Source organism: Pseudophryne corroboree, chromosome 5 (genome assembly GCF_028390025.1).
Source record: "Pseudophryne corroboree isolate aPseCor3 chromosome 5, aPseCor3.hap2, whole genome shotgun sequence".
Lineage (NCBI taxonomy): Eukaryota > Metazoa > Chordata > Amphibia > Anura > Myobatrachidae > Pseudophryne > Pseudophryne corroboree.
In genome coordinates, this window is record NC_086448.1 from 663,397,625 (window position 1) to 663,421,373 (window position 23,749).

General features: G+C 39.5%; 1 protein-coding gene across 9 annotated transcripts in view; it reads right to left on the reverse strand.

Annotated features, from left to right (window-relative positions):
* The window catches only part of ST18 (ST18 C2H2C-type zinc finger transcription factor), a 340,135-nt gene that overhangs the window by 175,812 nt on the left and 140,574 nt on the right, over window positions 1-23,749 (reverse strand). For 7 of the 9 annotated variants that reach the window (XR_010177857.1, XR_010177858.1, XM_063923709.1 and 4 more), the window contains exons 3-4: window positions 12,717-12,771; window positions 11,065-11,095 (exon numbers count right to left, since the gene is read on the reverse strand). Coding sequence is in view for 5 of the 9 variants with exons in the window: in XM_063923709.1 (XP_063779779.1) it covers window positions 11,065-11,095; window positions 12,717-12,771 (86 nt within the window). In the remaining 4 variants the exon portion in view is untranslated. Of the gene's footprint in view, window positions 1-2,571; window positions 2,803-11,064; window positions 11,096-12,716; window positions 12,772-23,749 lie in introns of those variants that run through there. The other 2 variants (XM_063923712.1, XM_063923711.1) reach the window with 2 other exon arrangements.

A 23,749-nucleotide genomic window follows, 5' to 3' on the forward strand; every position in this document is an offset into this window, starting at 1 on the left:
ACAGGAGAAAGAATTAATTGTATAGAACACTCTGACACGATATATTGGTTCATGGTTCGGAAGATTGCATAGTGTGTATGCTCTTTAGTGTGGGTTCTGGGATTAGTGAAATTGGAATGTTGGTCACATTGGGGGAGATGTATGAAGCAGCTGCTACAGTACCTATAATTTTATAGATTGCACTTGATAAATGTTACTTCAAAGGTGATCGGTTGCCATGTGCAACTTGTCCACTTGCTCACTTCTCCACACTTTTCACTGCTTCATACATCTCCCCATTGTTTGTTTCATTGTATAGTGTGTACCCAGTGTAGGACTGAATGCTTTTTTGTCTTAAATCCAGACTTGCACCTGAATTATTAACATGTGTCATATGTAACACTCAGGTAAGTATCATGAAAGCTACACCTTACCTTATGGTAAGTATTTTTTAACTCAGCTCAGTTAATTAAATTTGACAGAACAATATAAAGCTGAGGTACTCAAACAAGGTGCTCAAGGCATCCCAATGGTCCAGGGTTTAGGTATATTCGTGGCTCAGCACAGATGGTTAAATCAAATAAACTGAGGTTCTGATTAAGTCACCTGTGGCCAAGCATGGATAAACTTAAAACCTGGACCCATGGGGTGCCTTGAGGACTGAGTTTGAGAACCTCTAATATAAAGAAAGTTTTATTACACTGGAACTTGTCAGTGAAGTCTTTACTTGCTGAAAAGTTTTGAAATGGTAAACACAAGCATTGGATGCTCACAATGGATACACTATAAATGAAACTCTTGCACACCAGTACTTCACATACTACAACATCAATTCTATTTAATAACCACACACTTTGTATATATAGTACACAATACAGCAAAAACATTGCAGAATTTACTATCAACAGTTATCATACTAACAAAGGCAATTAAAAGTAATCACATATAAACTACATTACTAATGGGGCTCCGTAAACTAGTTTATTAAACAGTTAAACAGTTCTCGTTGGAGTACTCTTTAAAAATGACTAAAGTTCCTTAGTATATTGCCCGGTAATTCAAGTTCAGAGTCTTAAGCTTTTCAAGGATAGGCTAGCTCTGTTCAAAGGAGGGGGGGGGGGGGAGGGGGTCCCTTTCATTGAAAATAAATGGTTTACTGCTTGCAGCAAGACAAAATTATTATTTTATTTAATTTCTATAACAAAAGTATCTTCTGCTAAACCCCAAATATGTACCTATCCTTGGCCGGCAAATTCACTCTTTTTCTGTTCAGCAATAACAAACATGGGGGGTCATTCTGAGTTGATCGCTAGATAAAAATGTTCGCAGCGCAGCGATTAAGTGAAAAAGCGGCACTTCTGCGCATGCGTATGCGGTGCACTGTACTTTCACAACGGCCAATGTAATATTACACAAGGTCTTTCAGTCGCACTGCTGGCCGCAGAGTGATTGGCAGGAAAGGGGCGTTTCTGGGTGTCAACTGACCGTTTTCTGGGAGTGCTTGCAAAAACGTAGGCATGCCAGGAAAAATGCATCCGCGGCTAGGTGAACGCAGGGCGTGTTTGTGACATCAAATCCGGAACTGAATGGTCTGAAGTGATCGCAAGCCCTGAGTAGGTCTGGAGCTACTCTAAAACTGCACAATTTTTTTTTTATAGGCGCTGTTCGAACCTTTTCGTTTGCACTTCTGCTAAGCTAAAATACACTCCCAGAGGGTGGCGGCTTAGCGTTTGCATGACTGCTAAAAACTGCTAGCGAGCGATCAACTCGGAATGACGCCCATGAGCTGCAGGTCTCTGAAGAGCTGAATCCTGTAGTGATATGCTCCCTGTAATGCTGAAGCTGTATACTCTTTCTATGCTGCTGTGGGTTAGAGGTGCTTTACCACTTGCCTGGCATGGTCGCATCAGATGCGACCATGCCTGCAAGTGCTTTATCTGACCTGGTTGCACAGTTTGCGACCAGTCAGATAAACTGTATTACCAGCGGCAGGGAAGGGAAACTTCCCTCCGCTGCTGCTGTCAGTGGGACCGGAAGGTCCTTCTGCATCCCTGCATTCTCCCCTACTGATTACATGGCAGGGGACCCCCCTCCAGCGGCTGCAGACAATAGCAGCCGCTGGGAAAGTGTAAATTAACCCCCCCCCCCCAAGTACCTGGAGGCTGTCCCTGCTTTCAAAATGAAAGCTGCAATGTTTGCAATGTGTTTAATGTTCCGATGGTCATGATGTTCCAGTTTGATGTTCCGATGTTGGGGGGGGGGGTATTTTTTTTTAAATATAAAAAGAAAAATCTTTTTTTAACTAAAATCTTTTTGAATAGGGTTAAATTCATGTTCTTCACCTAATTCACTCATAACCCCCCCCCCCCCCTTCCCCCGACAATTTCTGAGTGTTTTTTTTGGGGGGGGGAGAAAAAAAAAGTGGTTAAAGAGAACAGCTGTGCTGGGCTAGGTTTGACCATGTAAAGTCATTTAGTAAATACTCTGGGGAGTCTATAGGTTGATCTTGATATATGAGGAATAATAATTGGGGCTCTCACTGCTTGTAATAAGTGGCGGTGAGCAGTAGTGCATGAGTCTGTTTTTAGGTACCTGCCCCTCACCGGATCCTCTGACTGATGCACTGTCTTCCCTCCAGTCACTGGAAACCCCACCCAATTGGGTTAGTTACTCCACTGCCTCCTCTGCTCCAAGTTGCTGCTCTGTGTCCTCCTAAGATGGCCGCTGCCCAACTGTCCTGGCACAAGGCTGTAACTGTCACAGCACAAGCCATCTCTCTCTCCCTGTGATCCATACACCCCTTGTTGACTGGCAAGTGTATGTGTCCAGGTGTGACTTAGTTGACATTAATGTAGTCGGCCTAGGCTTGCCCACCCCTTACCTAGCAGCCCCCCTGTTTAAGCATAACAGGGAGATGTACTTAGCCTTGAAAAGTTATATTTTTCACAGTGATAAAGTACCAGCCAATCAGCTTCTAACTGCCATGTTACAGGCTGGGTTTGAAAAATGACAGTTAGGAGCTGGTTGGTTGGTACTTTATCAGTGTGCACTTTATCACTTTTCAAGGCTTATCACATATGGCCCATAGTATGCCAAGTGTATATGCATCTGAATCTGGTTATAGATTATTGCAGTAACTTTGTTTTGGGCTCTTTATGTCCAACTCAGCATCAGGCCCATAGGTTACTGATAAGAAAAGAATCACTCGTCTCATTCAACAGGCTCAGACACTCATCATATGTATATTTTAAACCTTGGCTATACTGACACAAAATGTAAGGTTTAACCCTGCTACACCAATTAAACAGGCCACAGACAAGGTACTGTAAAGGGAAACAATGGCCCTCATTCTGAGTTGATCGCTCGCTAGCTACTTTTAGCAACCATGCAAACACATAGTCACCACCCACAGGGGAGTGAATTTTCGCTTTGCAGGAGTGCGAACGCCTGTGCAGCCGAGCAGCAGCAAACACATTTTGTGCAGAACAAGACCAGCCCGGTAGTTACTTATCCAGTGCGATGATTGCTGCGACGAGTGACACGGTAATGACGTCAGATACCCACCCAGCAAATGCCCGGCCACGCCTGCGTTTTTCCAAACACTCCCAGAAAACGGTCAGTTGCCACCCAGAAACTTCCACTTCCTGTCAATCTCCTTGCGTTCGCCAGTGTGACTGAAAGCGTTGCTAGAACCTGTGCAAAACCACAAAGATCTTTGTACTTGTACAACGCGCGTGTGCATTGCGGTGCATACGCATTCACAGATTAGCCCCGTTCTGCCATAATCGCTGCGCTGCAAAAATCCATAGTGAGCGATCAACTTGGAACGAGGGCCAATGTCAGCTGGTATGGAAACAACAAAGCTGACATACAAAAACAGTCAGGGATAAAATTTCTTAAGCTTCTAAAATTCAAATAGTGGTGATGTTGCTCATAGCAACCAATCAGATTCTGACTGTCATTTTCTAGGATGCAATAGGGAAATGATAGACAGAATCTGGTTGCTATGGGTAACATCACCACTTTTCATTTTTAGAAGCTTTAGTGAATTTACCCCTAAGGTTTTTTTTCTGTCGGCAAACAGCAGGGAAATGCGTCTTCAGTGCCAGGGATGTACTTGACCTCCAACAGCAGGGAGCATTGCCAGCTATTCCATGCTTGACCCATATATGGACATTAGAATACACAGCTCTTGCGGACATATGTATGTGTAAAGACAGAAGAGAGCAAGGCACAGTTTGCTATCATTGCTTTGGATTAAAAGATGCCTTGTCCTCCTGCTAGGATAAAATGACCTTTTAAGCAAAGTGTGTGCTATTGTTCATGGGGAATTGGCTAGATGGTTACTGGAAACATGACTGCAAATATACAGTATGTAGATTTGTAATAATTTCCATGAAAAGTGGTTTCTAGTAATGTTCTTATATTTATAAGTAAGTGCATCATTGTAATTGTACTTCAAAGAAATCTTTAAAAAAATCCCTTATACTGTACAGGTTTGTAGTCACATTCCCTGTATACATGTAATAATTTTATTTATTTCATAAGTGAATGACGTCAGCACAGAGTGCTCTGTAATTTATCAAACACATATTTTTTTTAATTTAAGTAATGTGGCAAAGCTGCTGTACTATATTGATGGCTTAACACCATAAATGTTGATTTTATGTAATAAATATGCATGTTTACCTGTTAATCGCCCAATTGGTACAGTAGCTATGGAATACAAATCCACAGAGAACATCATGTCTGTAAATCCATAAGGACTAGGTCAGACATTCTCTATAGCCTTCTTATAAGACAAATGTGTACCTGCTGGCTATCCCAGAATGATTCATATTTATTGTTTTCAATAACATTTGTTTAAAGCTATAAAATAGTCACAAAGGTGTAGAACGTCCACCATTGAGTTACTCACAGATTTAACATAATCTACTAAAGGAAAAACCAGAGAGGACAGAAATTATTGAAAATGTTCATCAAAATATTCGCCTTGTTTTATATTACACTGCAAAACGTTACGCTTTGCTTGCTGAATTTGGACATGTGTTCTCAGTCCTGTCCCAAAAACACCACAAAGTGGGATGACTGCCTCATCTCAGCTCTATATTTACACTATTTACAAATATACATGGAGTTTTATCAGACCTTTTAAAGAATACAAGTGGATGGTGTCCATGGCAACCAATTAAATGGTAGCTTTCATGTATCTAGTATACAGGTTCTCAAACTCGGTCCTCAAAACCCCACACAGTTCATGTTTTGCAGGTCACTTGTGGAATCTTAAAATGTGACCATTAGTGACACACAGTGCAACTGCCGGATAACTTGGACAACATGAACTGTGTGAGGTCCTGAAGACTGAGTTTGACAACCACTGGAACTACATTCTATAAAATGACATGTGCAATCCAGGGCCATCTTAACGTATGGGCTCATTGAGCTGCTGCCCAGGGCCCCATGATTCTAGGGGCCTTTGAGCAGCAGCGGGCTGGGCCAGGGGCTAGAGTTATCAACCAATCAGAATGCTTACAGCCATTCACTGTATGGAAGCATGTGGAGAGATGGTGTGGGACTGCAGGAGGGGTAAGTTATTATTTTACTTTATTTGTGTGAATGTTTGGGTAGGAGCCCAGTGGATTGCTTTGCCTGGGACCTACAATGCTGTTGGGACTGCCCTGGTGAAATCTGATTGGTTCCTATAGCCAAAAACCTTTACTTGCCCTCTTTAGAAGGTTTGATAAATCTCCCAAATAGTGCTGAATGGAAAAAAGTAGAAAACAGAGATTCTATCATTGGAACATCATACCTCTGTGAACTGGCCAGTTATGTCACAAAACTGTATTTGCTTGAAATTTTACCACACTTTCACTCATCTCTAAATAAAACAGTAAACAGTAACTGTTCACCGTATTCTTATGTCACTCGACCATCATATTTCTACAATTTGCAGTTTGCTATTATTGTGCTGTGTCTATTGTAACATGTTCAACACAAAATCCTTTCCATGAAAATAAAGAGTTTTAAAAAACAAACAAACCAGTAAACAGTAACCCTCTACAACATGTTTCTGTACTATGAGGAAGGTGTAAAGCAGACAGTGACAGACAGCTTAGCAGACTTGCATTTCAGAAACAAACTGTGTTGGTTGGTTGTTTTGTACAACAATCCCAGATCCCATCAGAACACAGTCTAAAGGTTGTGTGAGGATTTGCAGCTGTTTGTAAGGGAGTGGGAATGTACTGTAATATATGACTTCAGTGGAAAGCCAAGTCAGCAGTGAATAGTGTATTTTACAGCACCTTTAGGGTTTTGCAAGATAGAACACCCCCTACCGCTAACAGGACATCAAAGTTGTAACTGATAGCACCCCCCGCCCCTACAGCTTGAGGATGGGTAGGGGCCCCAGTGCATTGCTTTGTCTAGGGGTCTTCACTGCTGTGAAGACTGCCCTACTGTGACGGCCAGTGAAACTGTTTCAAACACACAGCCATTGGCTTCTGCACAACCAGAAAATGAAGCAGACACGCCCACGTTTTCTGGAATACTCGCCGTTGTCATCGCCAAATGTCAGCAGCATGTCAATCATGCTGTGGCTAATGGGGCACTGTGACCAACTCCTGCACATGTGCACATACAAAAAGAATTTGGAGATATGTGCCTTCAGGCATGTACTGTTATTCTTATACAACATATGGATTTCCTGTATGCTTGTGTTGCATATTGCTTATTTATGCCTACTGGTCCATTGAGTTGTTATCCATTGTCTCAATCCGAGCCAAGTTTCTACATCGTTACATGCCATTTTTTAAGTGTGCCATTTTTTTTATGTTGTGTTGTTTTAATCTTTGTGGGTGTAACTTTTGTAAATCTCTAACAAACAATATGCAATTTGAAATAAGAATAATAACTATGGTACTTCATTGGTCTAAGAGCTAGTGTTTTGGTGTACATGAGAGTAGGGAAGGGGGTACATGGCTCACTGGACTGTAGGCTGCATTGAACTGTTGGGAGACGAAACACTAGCCTCTTAGCCTCTAATTTACAATATAACAGTGGAGTAAACTTATATTAGCACTCAAACTTAGGTGGAGGGAAAATGGGTCCAGTGCATTATTGAGTGACAATGCCATTATTAGTAATTGAAATGGATGGGGTTAATTATAATGTTGGCCAAAAAGCAGAGCATTTTCCACACATTGGAGGAGGTATAGGCCTTATGCCATTCCTGGCTTAATTAGTCATGAAAACAAGGGCTGATGGGCTGGTGGGCCAGTCTGGTCACACAGAGATCCGAGAAGGCTATGCACAGAGCAGTCTCTGCCTCTCTGGTCTGGCCGCCCATACTCCCGCCCTAAACATGGGTTTCTATGGAAATGGGGGCATGCCATGAGTACACTCCCCCCTGACTCGCAACACGCATGTGCTGTGTCCTTGTGCCGTGCCACGCGCCCCGTCCCCCTGCCCACAGCATGCATCTTCATGGAAATGGGGGCATGCCACGAGTCCACTCCCCCTGACTCATGGCATGCCCCCTTGGGTAGTGTCTGCGCACTCCCTTCATAATGCATGTGCCCCTTTCATGTGCGTTCGCACACCTTCCGTGCATGCACGCATATGCTAGGGATGGTTTTCGGCCCCAGTTTGTCCCTGGTCATGAATAATTATTGCCTCCTAGCACATCCCAGCCATTAAAATACTGATGCTGTAAGGCTTGACCACTGGGGAGAGTTAGGCTGTGATGGGGAAGGGGTGTTAGGTTTAGGCTGTGGAAAGGTTAGGGGGACATTAGGGTAATGCAAATATACTTACAGTACCTTCCCCATGTCGGGATTCTACGCATCTGGATGCCATGGTCTTCTGACCGACAGCATCACAACTGCGGCATTTCCCAGACAGCACATTTTACAGTATGCCAGCACTGTTCAGTGTCTCTTCTTTTTTTCACAACCCCTTTCTTATAGATTGTAAGCTATTAGAAGCAGGGCCCTCTTCACTCATGTACTTTTTCTTTGATTACCTGCACCATTATCTCCTCTCCTTAGCACTCTTTTGCAGCCATTAGCTTTAAACCCAAGAATGAAGATCTGCTTTGGTTACCTGGTGCAAAGAATCAGCCTGGTGAATCCACCCTCTGTCTCCCTTAACACATTTGTTCTTATATTCCATCACACCATTCCAGATGCACCAAGTATCATTAGACCACACCGTTTGCCCTTATATGTCATTAAACTCTCCCAAATGCCCATTATATAACATCAGACCCTGTAGATGCCCTATATATGCCATCAGAAATTTCCAAGGCTGGTTTTCAATCAACCACATACTGTAGTTGACCTCTATTAACCTGCAGTAAGCCACAAACTAGTGGTTCCCTTCATAGGCTACATTGCAGATTTCTCTCCATTTCTTTCTTTCTATTTTTTACACTTAAAAGCTGTCCACTGCTAATGGATGCCGGGGATAGCCCTTGGCTTCAGCCCTTGTCTTGGGTGCCCTGGAGGGGGGTCTCCACTCCCCCTTAGGAATGCCCGGCCAGGGCTGACTAGTTGGGGGGTAATGCTATGGCCACAGGGACCAATATAAATGTGTCCTGCAGCTGTGGCATTACCTCCCAGGCTATTGGAGCCTGGTGCTGGTTTAAAAATATAAATATGAGAGACCCCTACGTCTATTTCCCCTATATTTTTGGAACCAGGAAAGGTCCAAGAGCCTGGTGCTGGATGTTAAAATACAGGTACTTCAGTCAGATTTCCCCCTGTATTTTTTTAACCAGGACTAGCTCAAAGAGCCCAGGGCTGGTTATGCTTTGAGGACAGAGACTCACATCATTTTTTTCTCATTTTTAACTTTCCTGACAGAAGCATGCACAGATCTAGCGGATCTCGCACCCTATTACATTGCCCAAGTTTTATGTGTGCAATGGCAAAACATCTGGATGCGAGTTTTGCCATTGCAAATTGCATAATTGTAGAAAACATGCAAGTTTGCATGTTTCTGCATTCTATTACATTGCACCAGTTTGAAAATGTAAAAAATGTGTTTTTCGCTAATAGAGATGACCGGGTTCAGTTTGACTCGGATTTACTCAATTTACCCGAATCTCCTTATTGGCTATCGGACGTCACGTGTTTTGGTTAGCCAATAAGAAAAATCCAGAAAATAAGAAATGGCGAAAATTCTGGCGTAAAAATCGAGTAAATCCAAACCCGCTCATCTCTAATCGCTAACGACTTAGGGGGTAATTCAGACCTGAATGCTAGGCAGCGATTTTTGCACTGCTGCGATCAGATAGTCACCGCCTACAGGGGGAGTGGATTTTCGCTGTGCAAGTGTGCGAGCGCATGTGTAGCAGAGCTGCACAAACTGATTTTGTGCAGTCTCTGCACAGCCCAGGACATACTCAGCCGCTGCAATCACATCAGCCTTTCCGGGACCAGAATTGACGTCAGGAACCCTCCCTGCAAACACTTGGACACGTCTGCATTTTTCCAAATACTCCCAGAAAACGGTCAGTTGCCACCCACAAATGCCCTCTTCCTGTTTATCTCCTTGCAATCACCCGTGCGTTCAGAAATTTTGCACCATCCTGTCACTGGCCGGCGATCCCCGTTGCTGCAGTCCATCGTGCCTGAGCATTGTGGTGAATATGCATGCGCAGTTCAGATCTGATCGCAGGCTGTGAAAAAATGCAGCCTAGCGATCAGGTCTGAATCTGCCCCTTGGTTTGTAATTAGAGATGTGCAAAACCACCCTTAAGGGTTTTGATTGGTTTTGGATTTGGGTTTCTTTTCTGAAAACACTTGAGTGCTATTGCAAAGTCAAAACCAAAACATGACAATGAAATTAGAACCAAAACATGAGACTCCATGCACATCTCTAATTTGCAGTCAATTTTGTCCACCTCAACAAATACTCTCCTTAGTGAAATGGCACCTGAAATCACAAGGGAGGGACTTACATGCAATCCAAAACCTGAGAATCAGTTTTGAGGGAAGACTTGACTTCAGTCCACGCGGAACACCAAAATTGATCTGAGATGTGTTGGATCTACTTGGTTCCTTAAAGTTCATTGTGTTCGGTTTTCAACAAAACCAAACCACTCATCTCTACAGAATTTGTAAGTGTCAACTCACTGGCGTATTTATAATGGGTACAGTGTGTACAATGGACATGGACCCTGAGTCGGGGAAGCCCACACCGCAAATGCTGCACACATTTCTTGAATACCTACCCCTTTAGAGTCCCATGCCAATGGCAGCAGCACTGCAAAAATCACTGGTAAAATGGCACAGTGCCTATTTTCCTGGTGTTTTGTGCATGCACAGTAGAGAAATTGCTGGGAAAATGCTTGCCGCACCATTTTCCTGGAGATCTGCACATGTGCATAAGAATCTGAGCCCTATAGTGCTCCAATTCTACAGCACTGCCTGCAGAGAGAAGGGGACCCGGACAGAAGAGGCTACACATGGGCCTCCTCCTCTCTTAAAACGGTCCTGTATCAACTACTATATTGTATAAAACACCTTACATGGAATAATGCTATTACTCTACAACTAAAAATATGTAAGAATCTGCATACTGCAGGAGGATGAGATAAAAAGGAAGAGTTAATATAAGGCCCAATTGAATATACAGATTTTCCCAATAGAAAGATTTAAAAGGTAATATTTTTTTAAAGATATATTTGAGAGTCATGTGCATTTCAATTGACAGTATTACTGGGAATAGACAGTTACAGTATAACCAGTGGCAGATTCTACCCTGTTCAGTAAGAGGTGCTGCCAATACTATAGTCAATGGATCTGGCAGGTGCCCGGACCGGCAATTAGTTGTGCGGGCACAAACACAACTAATTGCTGCTTTAAATCTAATGATTTTTTGCTGGATCACGAGATAAACTAATTGAAACTTTAAATCTAATGACTACCTCACCAGATCCCACAAATTGTGGCCTAATACGTTTGGTCAATAATATAATATATAATCATTGGAATTATTTATTAGTTTCATGATTAACAATACTGTTGATATGGCAAAATAAAATGTGGTTAAAATGCATTTTTTATTGTTTATTGTGTTTACCTGAGTTCTTGTGCTAGTGAGTCTTCTTCCACTGTTGAATAAACAGAGATAAGAGCAAGTTTAAGAATCAAAGACTCTGGTTTATTTAATACTTCTAAGACATAAATCACTGCAGAACACTTGAAGAAAACATTTAAGGATTGCTATTAAAGCCCATTCTTATTAGAAATGCTAAATTTTCTTAGTTAATTTCTACAATCTCTTTTTCTTAGGACATGTGGAGAGAAAGCTTTGCTCTTGTTAACATTAAAATGATCTGAAAAGGATGAAAGCTGGTGTTTATCAATACCTGCCCACACAAGGGTACACAACATATTGACAGAGCCAACAGGTGGTTTAAAATTATTCATATTGTTATAACAGCAACACTTGCGGAAACACACTCAGTGCAGATAATAAATGAGCAAGCTAGTTTCAATTTAACCCCCGACTGTATCTCAGCATACAGATTATACAATCTAACAATGGTATAAAAGGCTTCAGACATTTAAGTATCATTATGTATACTTATGGAGAATTTACTATTATATTTACTGAAAAATCATGACATGTTACACATAAATGAGCAAGCTTATTTAAAAAGTGATTTTAAGGCAACTGTAGTGGGAAACCAAAAAGGAATATCTAAACATTTTTAATACTATTTTCTGTTGGGTAGGTTCAAGAAATTATTTGGGAAGAGAAAAAACAAAGCGGATCAAATCAAGACTGTAAAGGTTATTTTTGAATGTTCACAATATGGACACTAAGGTGTCGCAGATGCATCCATGTTTACAGGGAAGCACTAAGACTACTACATCTGCTGATAGAAAGTGTTGGGCAGATAGAGATGTTTGTTCTCAGTGCAAAGCAGGTGTTCTGGGCCCATATGCAAAAATTAGACTTGTATTGTGGGATGGAATTATTTATATTAGATCCAAGTGGTAGAGATCATTCAGGAGCAATTTTCCATGCTTTACGAGGATGGGGTGAAGAGAACTAGTTTCAGATACCAATAATTTTGGATTAGTCTAACCTATATTGTTACATATATAATATAATTTACAAGGGCAAGTGTCACATACAGTATGTCCTATTGTTTAAATCAGTCTGCCTACAGTACTTCTGGTATGTCCTACTAACATAATAATACTATGTAGAGCTGCATGATGGGGCATAACTTTTCTCGTTAGAATACTATACTGTAAGTTCAGGTACTTTGTCAATGAGGACAGGTTGATCCAGTTTGATAAGAACAATGCAGCTGTATTCAGTGTACACAGGATTGCTATTAAGCATATGCAGCATATGTCTGTAATATATCCAAAAAGTGGAAGAACAAGGAACATAACACAGGGGCAGGGAGGAGAAATACAGGATTCATATTACATAGTAACTGCTTTCTATTCTGCAGTAGCAGTGATACGTGATTAATTATTAACACTATGAGTTTAGCTGTTGGAATCATAATCCCCCTTACTTCTGGATATTCTGTACTGCATCATTAGTCCCACTACATGTTAATTACCCTTTAAATAAAATGAAAACTATTTATATATAGCATGACTTCTACACTGAATGTATTTAGGATAAGGTTGAGCTTTTCTAATACTGAAACTTGATAATTGATAATGCTGAAACTTGATAATTGATGAAAGACTAAAGCAACTTACCCTTAATTTCTTTTGAGAGTATGCATAGATGTGTATCGTCTCCATCTACAGCCATCTACAGTATATTACAATAAATAAATATCAATGCAAAATAAAATATTTATTAACATTGTGTCTTACATGAAATTTAACATAGAGTAATTACCACTAAACTTTAAATTAAAAATGTCTGAAAGTGCCGATATCAGAGGATATAATTTTTTCCCATCTTGGGTCCATTCAAGATTTGGTAACATTTATACATATATATATATATATAGTAAATAGAGTCCATTGTGGATTAGGCAAACTGCAGCTGTCACCCAATCAGTTCTACTGGCAACGTATCAAAGGACAGAGTTTACTTTCCAGGCTATTATATATTTTATCTTCCATTTCACACTTTTTAATACAGCCCTGGCAACATAGAGAGTGCATTTTCACAACACCTTGATTTAGATTTTCACAATTAATAATTGTAGTCATTATGCTGTCAACGTGACACATAAAAGGAAACATCAGCTAAACTACTGACCAGTAGTGACCACAGCAATATATATATATATATATATATATATATATATATATACAGTATACTGTGTGTGTATATATGTATATATACTGTATATATCAGGGACGTGCGGGGAGCTAAATGGCTCAGGAGGCACTGGCTAACTCCAGAACCAGATTTACATGCAATATATGAGCCAAAGGGTACATCTGGGCATTATACACAGGTGCAGCAGTATAAACTCCTGGAAATCTGGTGAGTTTTGATTAGAGATGTGTGGAAAGGATACACAGGTGAGGCATTGCCATAGACTTTTTACTCCAGAGTTTGGGCTATAAAAATTATTAGAATAATGCAAAGAAGATATTTCAAACAAATTATCAGTATTTTTCATATATTTTATTGAGTCAAAACTCTGGTTTAAACGTAAGTATGACAGGAAAGGCTCTGCCTCACCTGCCTCACCCCACCACACGTCACTGATATATATATATATATATATATATATATATACTTGATGTCCAGCCCTCTCCTTAATTTACACAATTTGCCAGGGTGCCAGTCCCATAAGTAATTAATGTTATCCAGCAAAATACGGAACTCGCAGACTCATAAACGTGGAAAAGTAAATGTAGTCACGACTACAAACACAGATTAGTTCTGTGTTAATCTGAGTTGGTAGTCATGTAATTAACCATCTGTCTGGACTCTTGCTTGCAAATCTGCCCTATTCTGCCCTATGCTGATACTGCCACCTACTGGCTCTCCTATCTGCTGCTCCTGGACCCCATCATGTACTGTAACATATACTTTCACCTTGCCATATGCTATGCCTATATACTAAACTACCACATGGTGAAGGACGTGCTTCACATGGATCTATCCTCCATACAGGGTATATCATACTACTACACATGTGTTAGCTTTTCCCATGTATGTCTTGGGTCCTTGCGTGGCTTATCTCCTACAGCATAACTTTTGTAGTGCACCCAACATGGCTGCCTCCCCTGGTATGCTTGTGGATAGGATGAAAAACACACGGGCCTGACAGTTATGCTGGGACTGGACTCCTAGTGTTAGGTTGCTGTAATCAACCCATTTTGTGTCATCTCTTCTAGGCATGACCTATTCCAGCAAGTGTAATTCTACGTAGTGTGCCCAACATGCCTGCCTCACCTGATACCTTTTGTGAGTGGAATATATAACCCATGGAAGTTATTACCCAAAATGTCTGAACCAACCCTTGATTGTGCTTATTGTGCTCTCTAGGTTTTTCTTTTACTTCTGTATTACTATATTAATCTTTGTACTATGTGCTTTATTTTTGATCCCTTGCCTGTAAAGTGCCTTGAAATCCTGTTGGAGAAAGAGTGTTATATAAATAAAATGATGATGATGATGATGATGATGATGATGATTATTATTGTTAATAATAATAATAATAATAGACAAATATGGGTAAATTATTCATGTGAATACTAAATTTTAACAATTATGTAAATGTATGTCAGGTTTAATTCAGTTCAGTTTTTACTGATTTTATGACAGCAAATATCCCCATGCTCATATGACTATTCTGTATAGTCACTGTATTTTTTAGTTCACAAGTAAATACTGCTATTTATTTTACTAGTATCTAAATATGGTAAAGGTTCAGTGGTTGACCTTGGAAACAATTGAAGTTCATTGACTATATTGTAGATTGAGTATTTATGTATATTTTTTATTACATACTGTACATTGTAGGTTGAAACTTCTAGCGGAAAAAAATAAATATGAAAAGAAATGTTTAGCAATAAAATAACAACCAGGTGGCGCTCATCCTATTACGTGTACGCATAACATAGAGCTTGAAATCATCTGAGTGAGAAATGGGCTGTTTACAATTAAAAATATAATTATATATAAGATAAATATTGTACAAATGATCTATAGAAAAGAAAACTAATAAAAAGTAAAACTACTTATTAATAAATTATTTTCTGTCAACATACTGTATAAGAACATATAATACACAATAGATAGTTGATACAAAGTGGGGGGCATTTGTAAGAAACATTTGCGTATAAATTTGGTGACACATTACCACCACAAGAAATAGATAGTGAAAACGTCTTTCCATTTTTATATAGATGGCACTGATTTCATTTGTAAGCTACCTTCATAAAAGATCTTCCAGTGGAAGCACAGCATTAAAATATTAAATGTATTCTGTCTCCTTCAGATGCAACAAAATAGAGAATAAAAATAGTATTGTTTTAGAACAGTACATGAAAAATGTTTAGTATCCACTATCAGACAATGTGGTGTAATTGTTAAAATTGTCTTTTGTTTTTATGTAATGCGAGTTGTGAGCACACTGAAGATGTGAAACTGAGTGTCCTCTTTGTGGAAGCAAATGTAATAGGAAACATGATCTATTCTGTGCTGCTGAGTTGTGATTGAAGGCACTGACCTGCCATAGACTTATAATAGGGGAGCAGGTGTGGCAATGATGGACTTTAATTTCCTTTAATAAACCTTTTATGTGCCACACTTTTACTGCCATTCTACGCTCTCCAAGGTCCTGCACATAATAGGTTCATTACTTTTGATTACTATAGTCTATTGAGATAAACAACTCCAGAACGTTGTATATATTATGCACAGATATACTATTTATCTATTGTGTTTTTTATGGCAAGCAACTCCACAGACAAAATTAAAAGCAGTCTGTGCCTCAATTCTGAAAAGAATTACTACTTGCCCAAACCCAAGTAAATGCCAAGAAATTATTTTATTGAAATATCTGCTTGTTTCATTGTTCTTCTAGACAACCATTATGGACACAATATTCATAACTGTTCAGTTTTTCATGTAGTTTGTCTTATGTTTGCAAATGTCCTACATTTAAGGACACATATAAAACCCCTGCCATAAAGCAGCTGAAATGCTATGTAACATCTTTTAATAATGTTGTTTACTTTCCAATTTACAAACCAATGCTCATTCCTAATTCTATTTAATACAGAATTTTTGCAAAGTATTTACCAGCCAACTACTACTAAAAATGACTATAAGCCTTAAATGTATGTCTTACATTTAGGATTTTTATTTTGTTCATTATGTGGTAATTTATATGTAGGGCCTTGTTGACGGTAAAAAAAAAAGTTATTTATAAGGTAGCATCAAAACTCAGCTTGGGTGCATTCTGCATTAGTGATGTTCCCAATGCTTCAGAACATTCACAGTCAAACTCCAACAATAATAATCACACTATTTCTTTAAAATGTTTAGTATTACAGTATGAAGTGGTGTTGTGATATGACAAGAGACAATTTGCCCTATCTGAGGCCTATTCAGATATATTGCCTTCTGTCATTTTCACAAGGGACACCAGCAATGTTAACTGATCCCCATTATAAACTGACATTTAGAAAATGTATATAATGGCAGGCAAAAATCCCTTTATGTGGGTATGTTGCTTATTCACTTCAGATTAACTAATTCAGATAGGCTATAAGTGCTGCTTTCTTATGTATGTACATACGGTCATAATATACTATACAGTACATAGTGCCTTATTTGTGAACACATATAAGGGGTATTCAATTAGCTGTGGTTAATTACTATCCTATTAGCCCCAAAAACTGGACACGAGCCACGGCACATCACAGATTTTGTTTCACCTGCCTTAGGCAGGTGAAACCAAATCCATGGAAACAGTCCCATTTTCATCCAAAAATAGGGCTGTTTCTATCAAAAACACACAGGTTTTACTGAACTGTGCAACCAAATTGGATAGCCTGAAAAAATATGGTGGAAACATAGGGAAAAAATTTGAAAAATGTATGTTTTTTATGCCTTATGTTTCCATGTATCTCTAATTGGATATCCCCCATAGAAGGCACACATTTACAATGGATAATTCATTTGGCAAGTCTTTTAGTCTAATCCTGTGGGGTTCTTATTGTGTCCTTGGGTATATTGAGTAGGTTAAGGTGTGTAGATGGATATATTAATTTGTGCAGCAAATCAATTAGTGTTTCAGCCATAGCTGACTGTGCACCAAAAAAGCATACTCTAATGACTCCCAATTATGGATCTATGGCTCTTCTGTAATCTGTATAACTTTACATACACTATAGTTTTCTCTTTATTATATATAAGTAACATGTGTAACTAAATTTTAAACTAGATGTTATCCCCAGTGCATATACAAACAAAGGAGATGGAGACACTGCGCTAAAAATAAAAGCAGGTTAACCTAGAAATGCTGCTGAAGGAGGTGGAGTCACTACCTAACCCCTTTACCTATTATTCTGTCCTTGTGGACTACAATATATAGGTCAGACAAAACGTAAATTACACATTAGAATACAGGAATACCTGTGTAATATAAAGAACAAAAAGAAGGATCACAGTGTTCCTGCTCATTTCCAAGAGAAGCATCAGGGTAATCAACATGTCTTACAGTTTGTGGGTTTGAAAAAGATTTCTGTTCCTTGGAGAGGAGGGAAGTTGGAGGAACAATTAATCAAAGAAGAAACTAAACTAATATATCACATGAGCACCCTTACTCCGAAGGGGCTCAATGTTGATTTTGATCTTATGCCTTTTTTACGTTAAGATAGGGAAGAAAATAGTATTTAAGTATTTATCAATAGGTATATATACTTGTGTGTAGCCTATAGATCATTTTAGTAGTAGACCCACAATAGCTATATTATGGGTGTTTTAAAAGATCGTAGTATGTGGGGTAGTGGTGTATAGATTATAATGGAACAAATAATTGCATATGGCCCAACAATAAGTTGGACATATAATATGCATCTGCATCTGTATTGGAAGAAGTGTTTTAGTTTTTAGTTGATAGTGTTTACATTTTTAGTGTGCACTGTTCAGTGTTTTGTGTAAAAAAGAAAAACAATTAAGGAGCATGTGGTTATTGCAATATCATTATCTCAGGATGATACATATAACAGAGATATAAAAAGGAAAATGAAATAATAAGAGGTGATCCCGTTTTGGAACGCATATATAGGAAGTGGAAGACAATGGAACGCATGTATAGGAAGTGACTCCGATTGTGGAACGCATGACGCAACAGGAAAACACATTAAGGAAATGACCGGAGCTTATACAAAGTCCCTATAAAAGAGGTGAACAGGTACGGATCAATCTATCTGCAATCCTGAAGAAGCCTCATCGAGGTGAAACGCGTCGAGCGCAGAACGCATCGATCCCATACAACGCCGCTTAGCGCTAAGAGCAGCGTGTACGGGAATCCGCCGGCGGAATTCGTACCACACTCACCTCCGGGACAATTCAGCCTTTTCGGACACTGCACTTTTGGAAGTCTCGTGGAGAGGTTATTATAAGGTATTATACATCTGGAACTGTATGCACATTAAGGTTGGACATGTAGAGATCAATCACGGTATCAGCACGAAGCCGACGGCATAGACTGCCTATTACAACACCGTGCCCTCATAATAATCAATTGTGGAATACAGATCCTTCTCTCTTTTTCAAGACCATCAATTGTCAAATACCTACACCCTCTTTTTACTGCAGGAAAGGGAGTAAGCCGTTGAGGAACGCACCCTCCCTCCAGTAGACAGCATAGAGGCTGTATATGCATTTGAAATTAATGAGCAATACCACAATATTTTAAATTCACTATATATGTTATATGTAGTATGTCTATTGTCCATGTCTACCGGTAATAGGTTGTTACACTGTTATATGAAATACATGTAATGTTTTATTAATATCAACAGTACCACCTTTCCAAAAAATAAACATATGTTTTGAACTTTACCATTTGTATCCTCATTATCCTAAGATTTGCGCTGGGGAAACTCCGTCCTTTATTGTTATCCCCAGTGCAGCCTGGGTTTTTTTTTAATCTTGAGCTTTCCTTCTCTCTCTCTCTCTGCAGCGCCATTCCACTCTTTTTATGCTCAACTCTCTCCCCCTGTTACTCAGTCTCTCTTGTCCCATCGTCTGTCTATTTTTCTTAGTAGCACTTGATTTTATTATATACATTATCCTTGGTATTAACTTTCTTATTTTCATCTTTACCATGGGACTTTTTGGGTCATCCTCACCTTTTCTTATCTACAGAGAATACATAGCATCTGCATTGCTATATAACTGTTTAATTTCTTCTCTACTGTTATGTTTTTGGTTTTCGACAATGTTATGATACTGTTATTGGTTGATCATACTAAGGTAGTATGTGATGAGTAAGTATAGAAAATAAATAACCAAAGTTTTTGGAGGCTATAGATTGTGTGTTATGCCTTACTTTAACTCTGGAAGTGACATCACTGACACTGAAATATATATATATATATATATATATATATATAGCTGTTGATAGGCGGCACTCAAAGGTCTTTAAAACGAAACGTAGCTCTATCTGGTTTCCAGTAGATTATTGATTTAAAGACCTTTGAGTGCCGCCTATCAACCGCTATATATTGCAGCTGCATCCTGCACAGGAGGGCACCGGGCACCATACATTTTGTTACAAGGAGTGCCGAACACCCTTTCTTCCTATATATATATATATATATATATATATATATATATATATATATATACACGCTTTCGGAAAAGGACAATCAGCGGCACTCAGAGACTGCAGAAACCAGGAATAAAGTGCAAGTGCTTTTAATCCATTTCAGCAAAACAGGGGTGATCACCCCTGTTTTGCTGAAATGGATTAAAAGCACTTGCACTTTATTCCTGGTTTCTGCAGTCTCTGAATGCTGCTGATTGTCCTTTAACGAAAGCGTGTGCATGCATCTTCCAGATGGCACCGGAGCACCATTGAATGCACAGGGAGAGTGCCGATCCGAGTACATATCGTATATATATATATATATATATACTCCTAGGCCAGGCACTCCAGTTACTCACGTCTCCTGACCCGGTGCCATCACTAAAAATGATCACAGTTCCTCCATAGGTACTGCACTCAAGGCACAATAATTCAACACGACTTTCAAAGATTCCTGGTCAACATTTTAGTTTTATGTAAACTATTTTCAAGACTTGAATGCAGCTTACAGTAAACTGAAACATTGACTAGGAAGCTTTGAAAGTCAAGTGGAATAACTGTGCCTTGAGTGCTGCACCTATGGAGGAACTATATATATATATATATATATAAATATATAGTAATGTCTGTATGTGTCACAGGGCATACTGTACCCCGGGACCCCTTTGTTAGGGGTCCCCCCTGCCAGAGCACACTGACATCACTACTTTTTCCTCTCCTGCAGTAGCAGAACCAGAAAGCCAGTTTGCGAGCAGGGCAGTATGCATTCCAGGCCGAGTATCAGGTTGATTGAGCTACTTTCCGACCAGAGGAGAGATAGGAGGGGGCAGAGAGCTATAAGTGACACAGGGATCCCAGCTTCTCCTCCTCCCTTACTGAGTGTCTAAGTCCTGTGTAATCTGTTATTTAATAAGGGTCTAGAGAGAGAGGCACACATACAGAGTCCTCCTGAGTCCTGTACCAGTGTATAAGTAGTACAGAGGCTGCTGCTGCTACACTTGCATGTGACAAGATAAATTATAAACAAAATGTCTATGTGTATTCTAAGGTTGTTTAAGTTGTCTTTGTTCCACTACAAGAACATTTTATAAAATTGTTGTCATTCAATTAGGTGGAGCTATAAACAGTATCCAGTCATTAATAAACTATTAGTTTAAATCTAATATACCCCATTGGGTTAAATTTAATATACACAATACATACATCCTAATATGGCCCAGTCCTTGAGGGATAACATGCTGTCTTAAGTTATGACTGCAATCACCTGTGTTGAAGCACCCTTTCTTATCTATTTAATAGTTCAACACAGGTAACACCAATCATATATTAAGAGGGACGTCCAGACAGATAGCATTTTGTCCCTCCTGGAATGGGTCATGTTGGGGTGTATGCACAATCTAAAATACACTTCCCCGCCTTCCACAGCGGGCCTCCTTGTCTTAAATTCCCCGGGCACCCCCAAGGATTAATCTGGCCCTGCTGTAATATAGTTTTAACTATTGTACACATAAGAAAGGTTTCTGTGTGGTATTTTATATAATATGTCAGTATTAGGTATAAGGACCCACCTGATGAGGTCACCGTGACGTGGTAAATGGGCCTACATTTTTGGCCAATATTGTCTAAAAAAATCAATTTTATACCATGTTAAATTGTAGAGTTTATTATAATTGTCTTGTTTACCAGTGTTTTTAGAGCATTTATTATAATTGTTTTGATTACCAGTGCTTACAGTGTGCAGCTGCATTTTTCTTTTTTTCTGTGTTGCACTACAACTCTCAGCAAGATAGCACCTCTTATGTTTGAAATTAGGATGTGTAGTCCAAGCCCCTTTTACTCTGTAATTGTGTATGTATGTACACTTGAAGTTAGAGACCCTTCTACCTGGACTAGCACACTACCCAACTGCCCTTAGACGTTATGCATGTGCACTGTAAGGTGGAGACCCTTCTACCTGGACTGACATCTCACACACCTGCTCTTAGATGTTACATATGTGCACTTGTCGGTGGAGACCCTTCTACATGGACTATAACCCTGCTCAATCGCTTTTAGGTGTTTTTAAATAGTATGGGTCCATGCATTTACTGTCTACATATTGGAATGGGCACTATGGTAGGTAAGACCTGGATTAATCTATATAATATGTCAGTATTAGGGATGTTAGGGACACACCTGATAAGGTCACTGTGATGTGGTAGATGGTTTCACAATTTTGGTTAAAATTGTGCTAAGAACCTCAAGTTTACTCCATGTTAGTTTTTGCCTATGCTGCAGCAAGCTCAAATATTACCCACTTGCCTTATGTGCTTTTAATTAATTATGGGTCCTTTCATTTGCTGCCTACATATTAGAATGGCCACTTGATAAGTAAGATACATTTATTTAATATGTTATTAATAGGGGTATTAGTGACCCCTCCTGTTGAGGTCACCATGACTTAGTAGATGAACCCACATTTTTGGCCACAATTGTGCTAAGAACCTAAATTTTACTCCATGTTAAATTATAGAGTTTATATAATTTTTTTGATTACCAGTATTCCTAGTGCTTAGAGTGTGCACCTGCATTTTCATTTCTTTCTGTGTGGCGGTACAAGTCTCAGTAAGGTTGCACCTCTTGTGTTTAAAATTAGGGTGTCCAGCCCCCCTCCATTCTCAAATAGTGCTGCTGCTGCCGTACGCAGCATCCACGCCGACCCGGAATGATGACGTCATGCAGCCGCGGTGGAGGGGCTTTTTTCTCTTCTGCTATTTAAGGTAAGATGATGTTCTAATTTTACTATGCCCTGATGAAATTTATTCAAATAAACGAAACTTTGATTGGCTGAGAGTCATTTGACTGCTGCTATTTAAGTCTTTTCACTGCAAAGACCTGCGAGTGCCACCATCATCTTGCAATTTGTATTTACAATCTATTGGATGGCACCGGGGCAATCATTATTTTCAAGTAAGGTGTGCCGGTCATTGTTGGTATATATATATATATATATATATATATATATATATATATGTAACTGCAAAAAGATGCGGCATTCGTGGTGTAAGCAAAATGAGGCACGTTAGTTCCAATAAAGAATTAACAATGTTTCAGTTGTACAAGCGACTTGCTTGTAGAAAGAAATGATTTTATTAGTAACTCACATAACCTAATAATAATAATAATAATAATTTTATTTATATAGCGCTCTTTCTCCAATAGGACTCAAGGCGCTTAACAGATAGCATAATATAGTACAGAAAATAATGAAGTACAGAACAGCTTTTCATAAAATACAGTAGCATGGAGATACTAAAGGGACAATTATGGGAATGCCTGAGTAAACAGGAAAGTCTAAAGTCTACTTTTGAATTATTCTATAGTTGGGGCCTCTCGCACTCTGCGGGGAAGTGAATTCCATAGAGTCGGAGCTGCATAACTAAAAGCTTGACCCCCAGATGAATTATGGGAGATTCTAGGTACTGCTAAACGTCCTTCATCTACAGATCGCAGTAATCGAGTGGGGCAGTATGGGGTCAGAAGCTGCTTCAGGTACCTTGGGCCCTGGTCATGTAGTGCTTTGAAACTCAGTAAGCCAATCTTGAAGATGATCCACCATCTTACAGGCAGCCAGTGAAGGGAGTAGAGTATGGGTGTTATGTGACTATAATGGGGCTGGTCAGATACCAGCGTGGCAGCTGTGTTTTGCACCAGCTGTAAGCAGTGCAATTCTTTTGCTGGGAGACCAAGGTAGAGGGAATTACAGTAGTCTAATCGAGATGATACAAATGCATGGATGACTTTTGGCAGATCATCTTAGGGAATTAAGTGCTTGATTCTGGCTATGTTCCTCAGGCAAAAGAATGAGGATTTGATAGTGGCTGATATCTGATGTTTAAGTGTCAAGCCACCATCCAGGACTATGCCAAGATTCTGCACATGATCAGTGGTTTGTAATTCTGAGTCCCCGAGTGTAAGTCCAGTTGGTTGGCTATGCTGCAGTCTTGTTCTTTT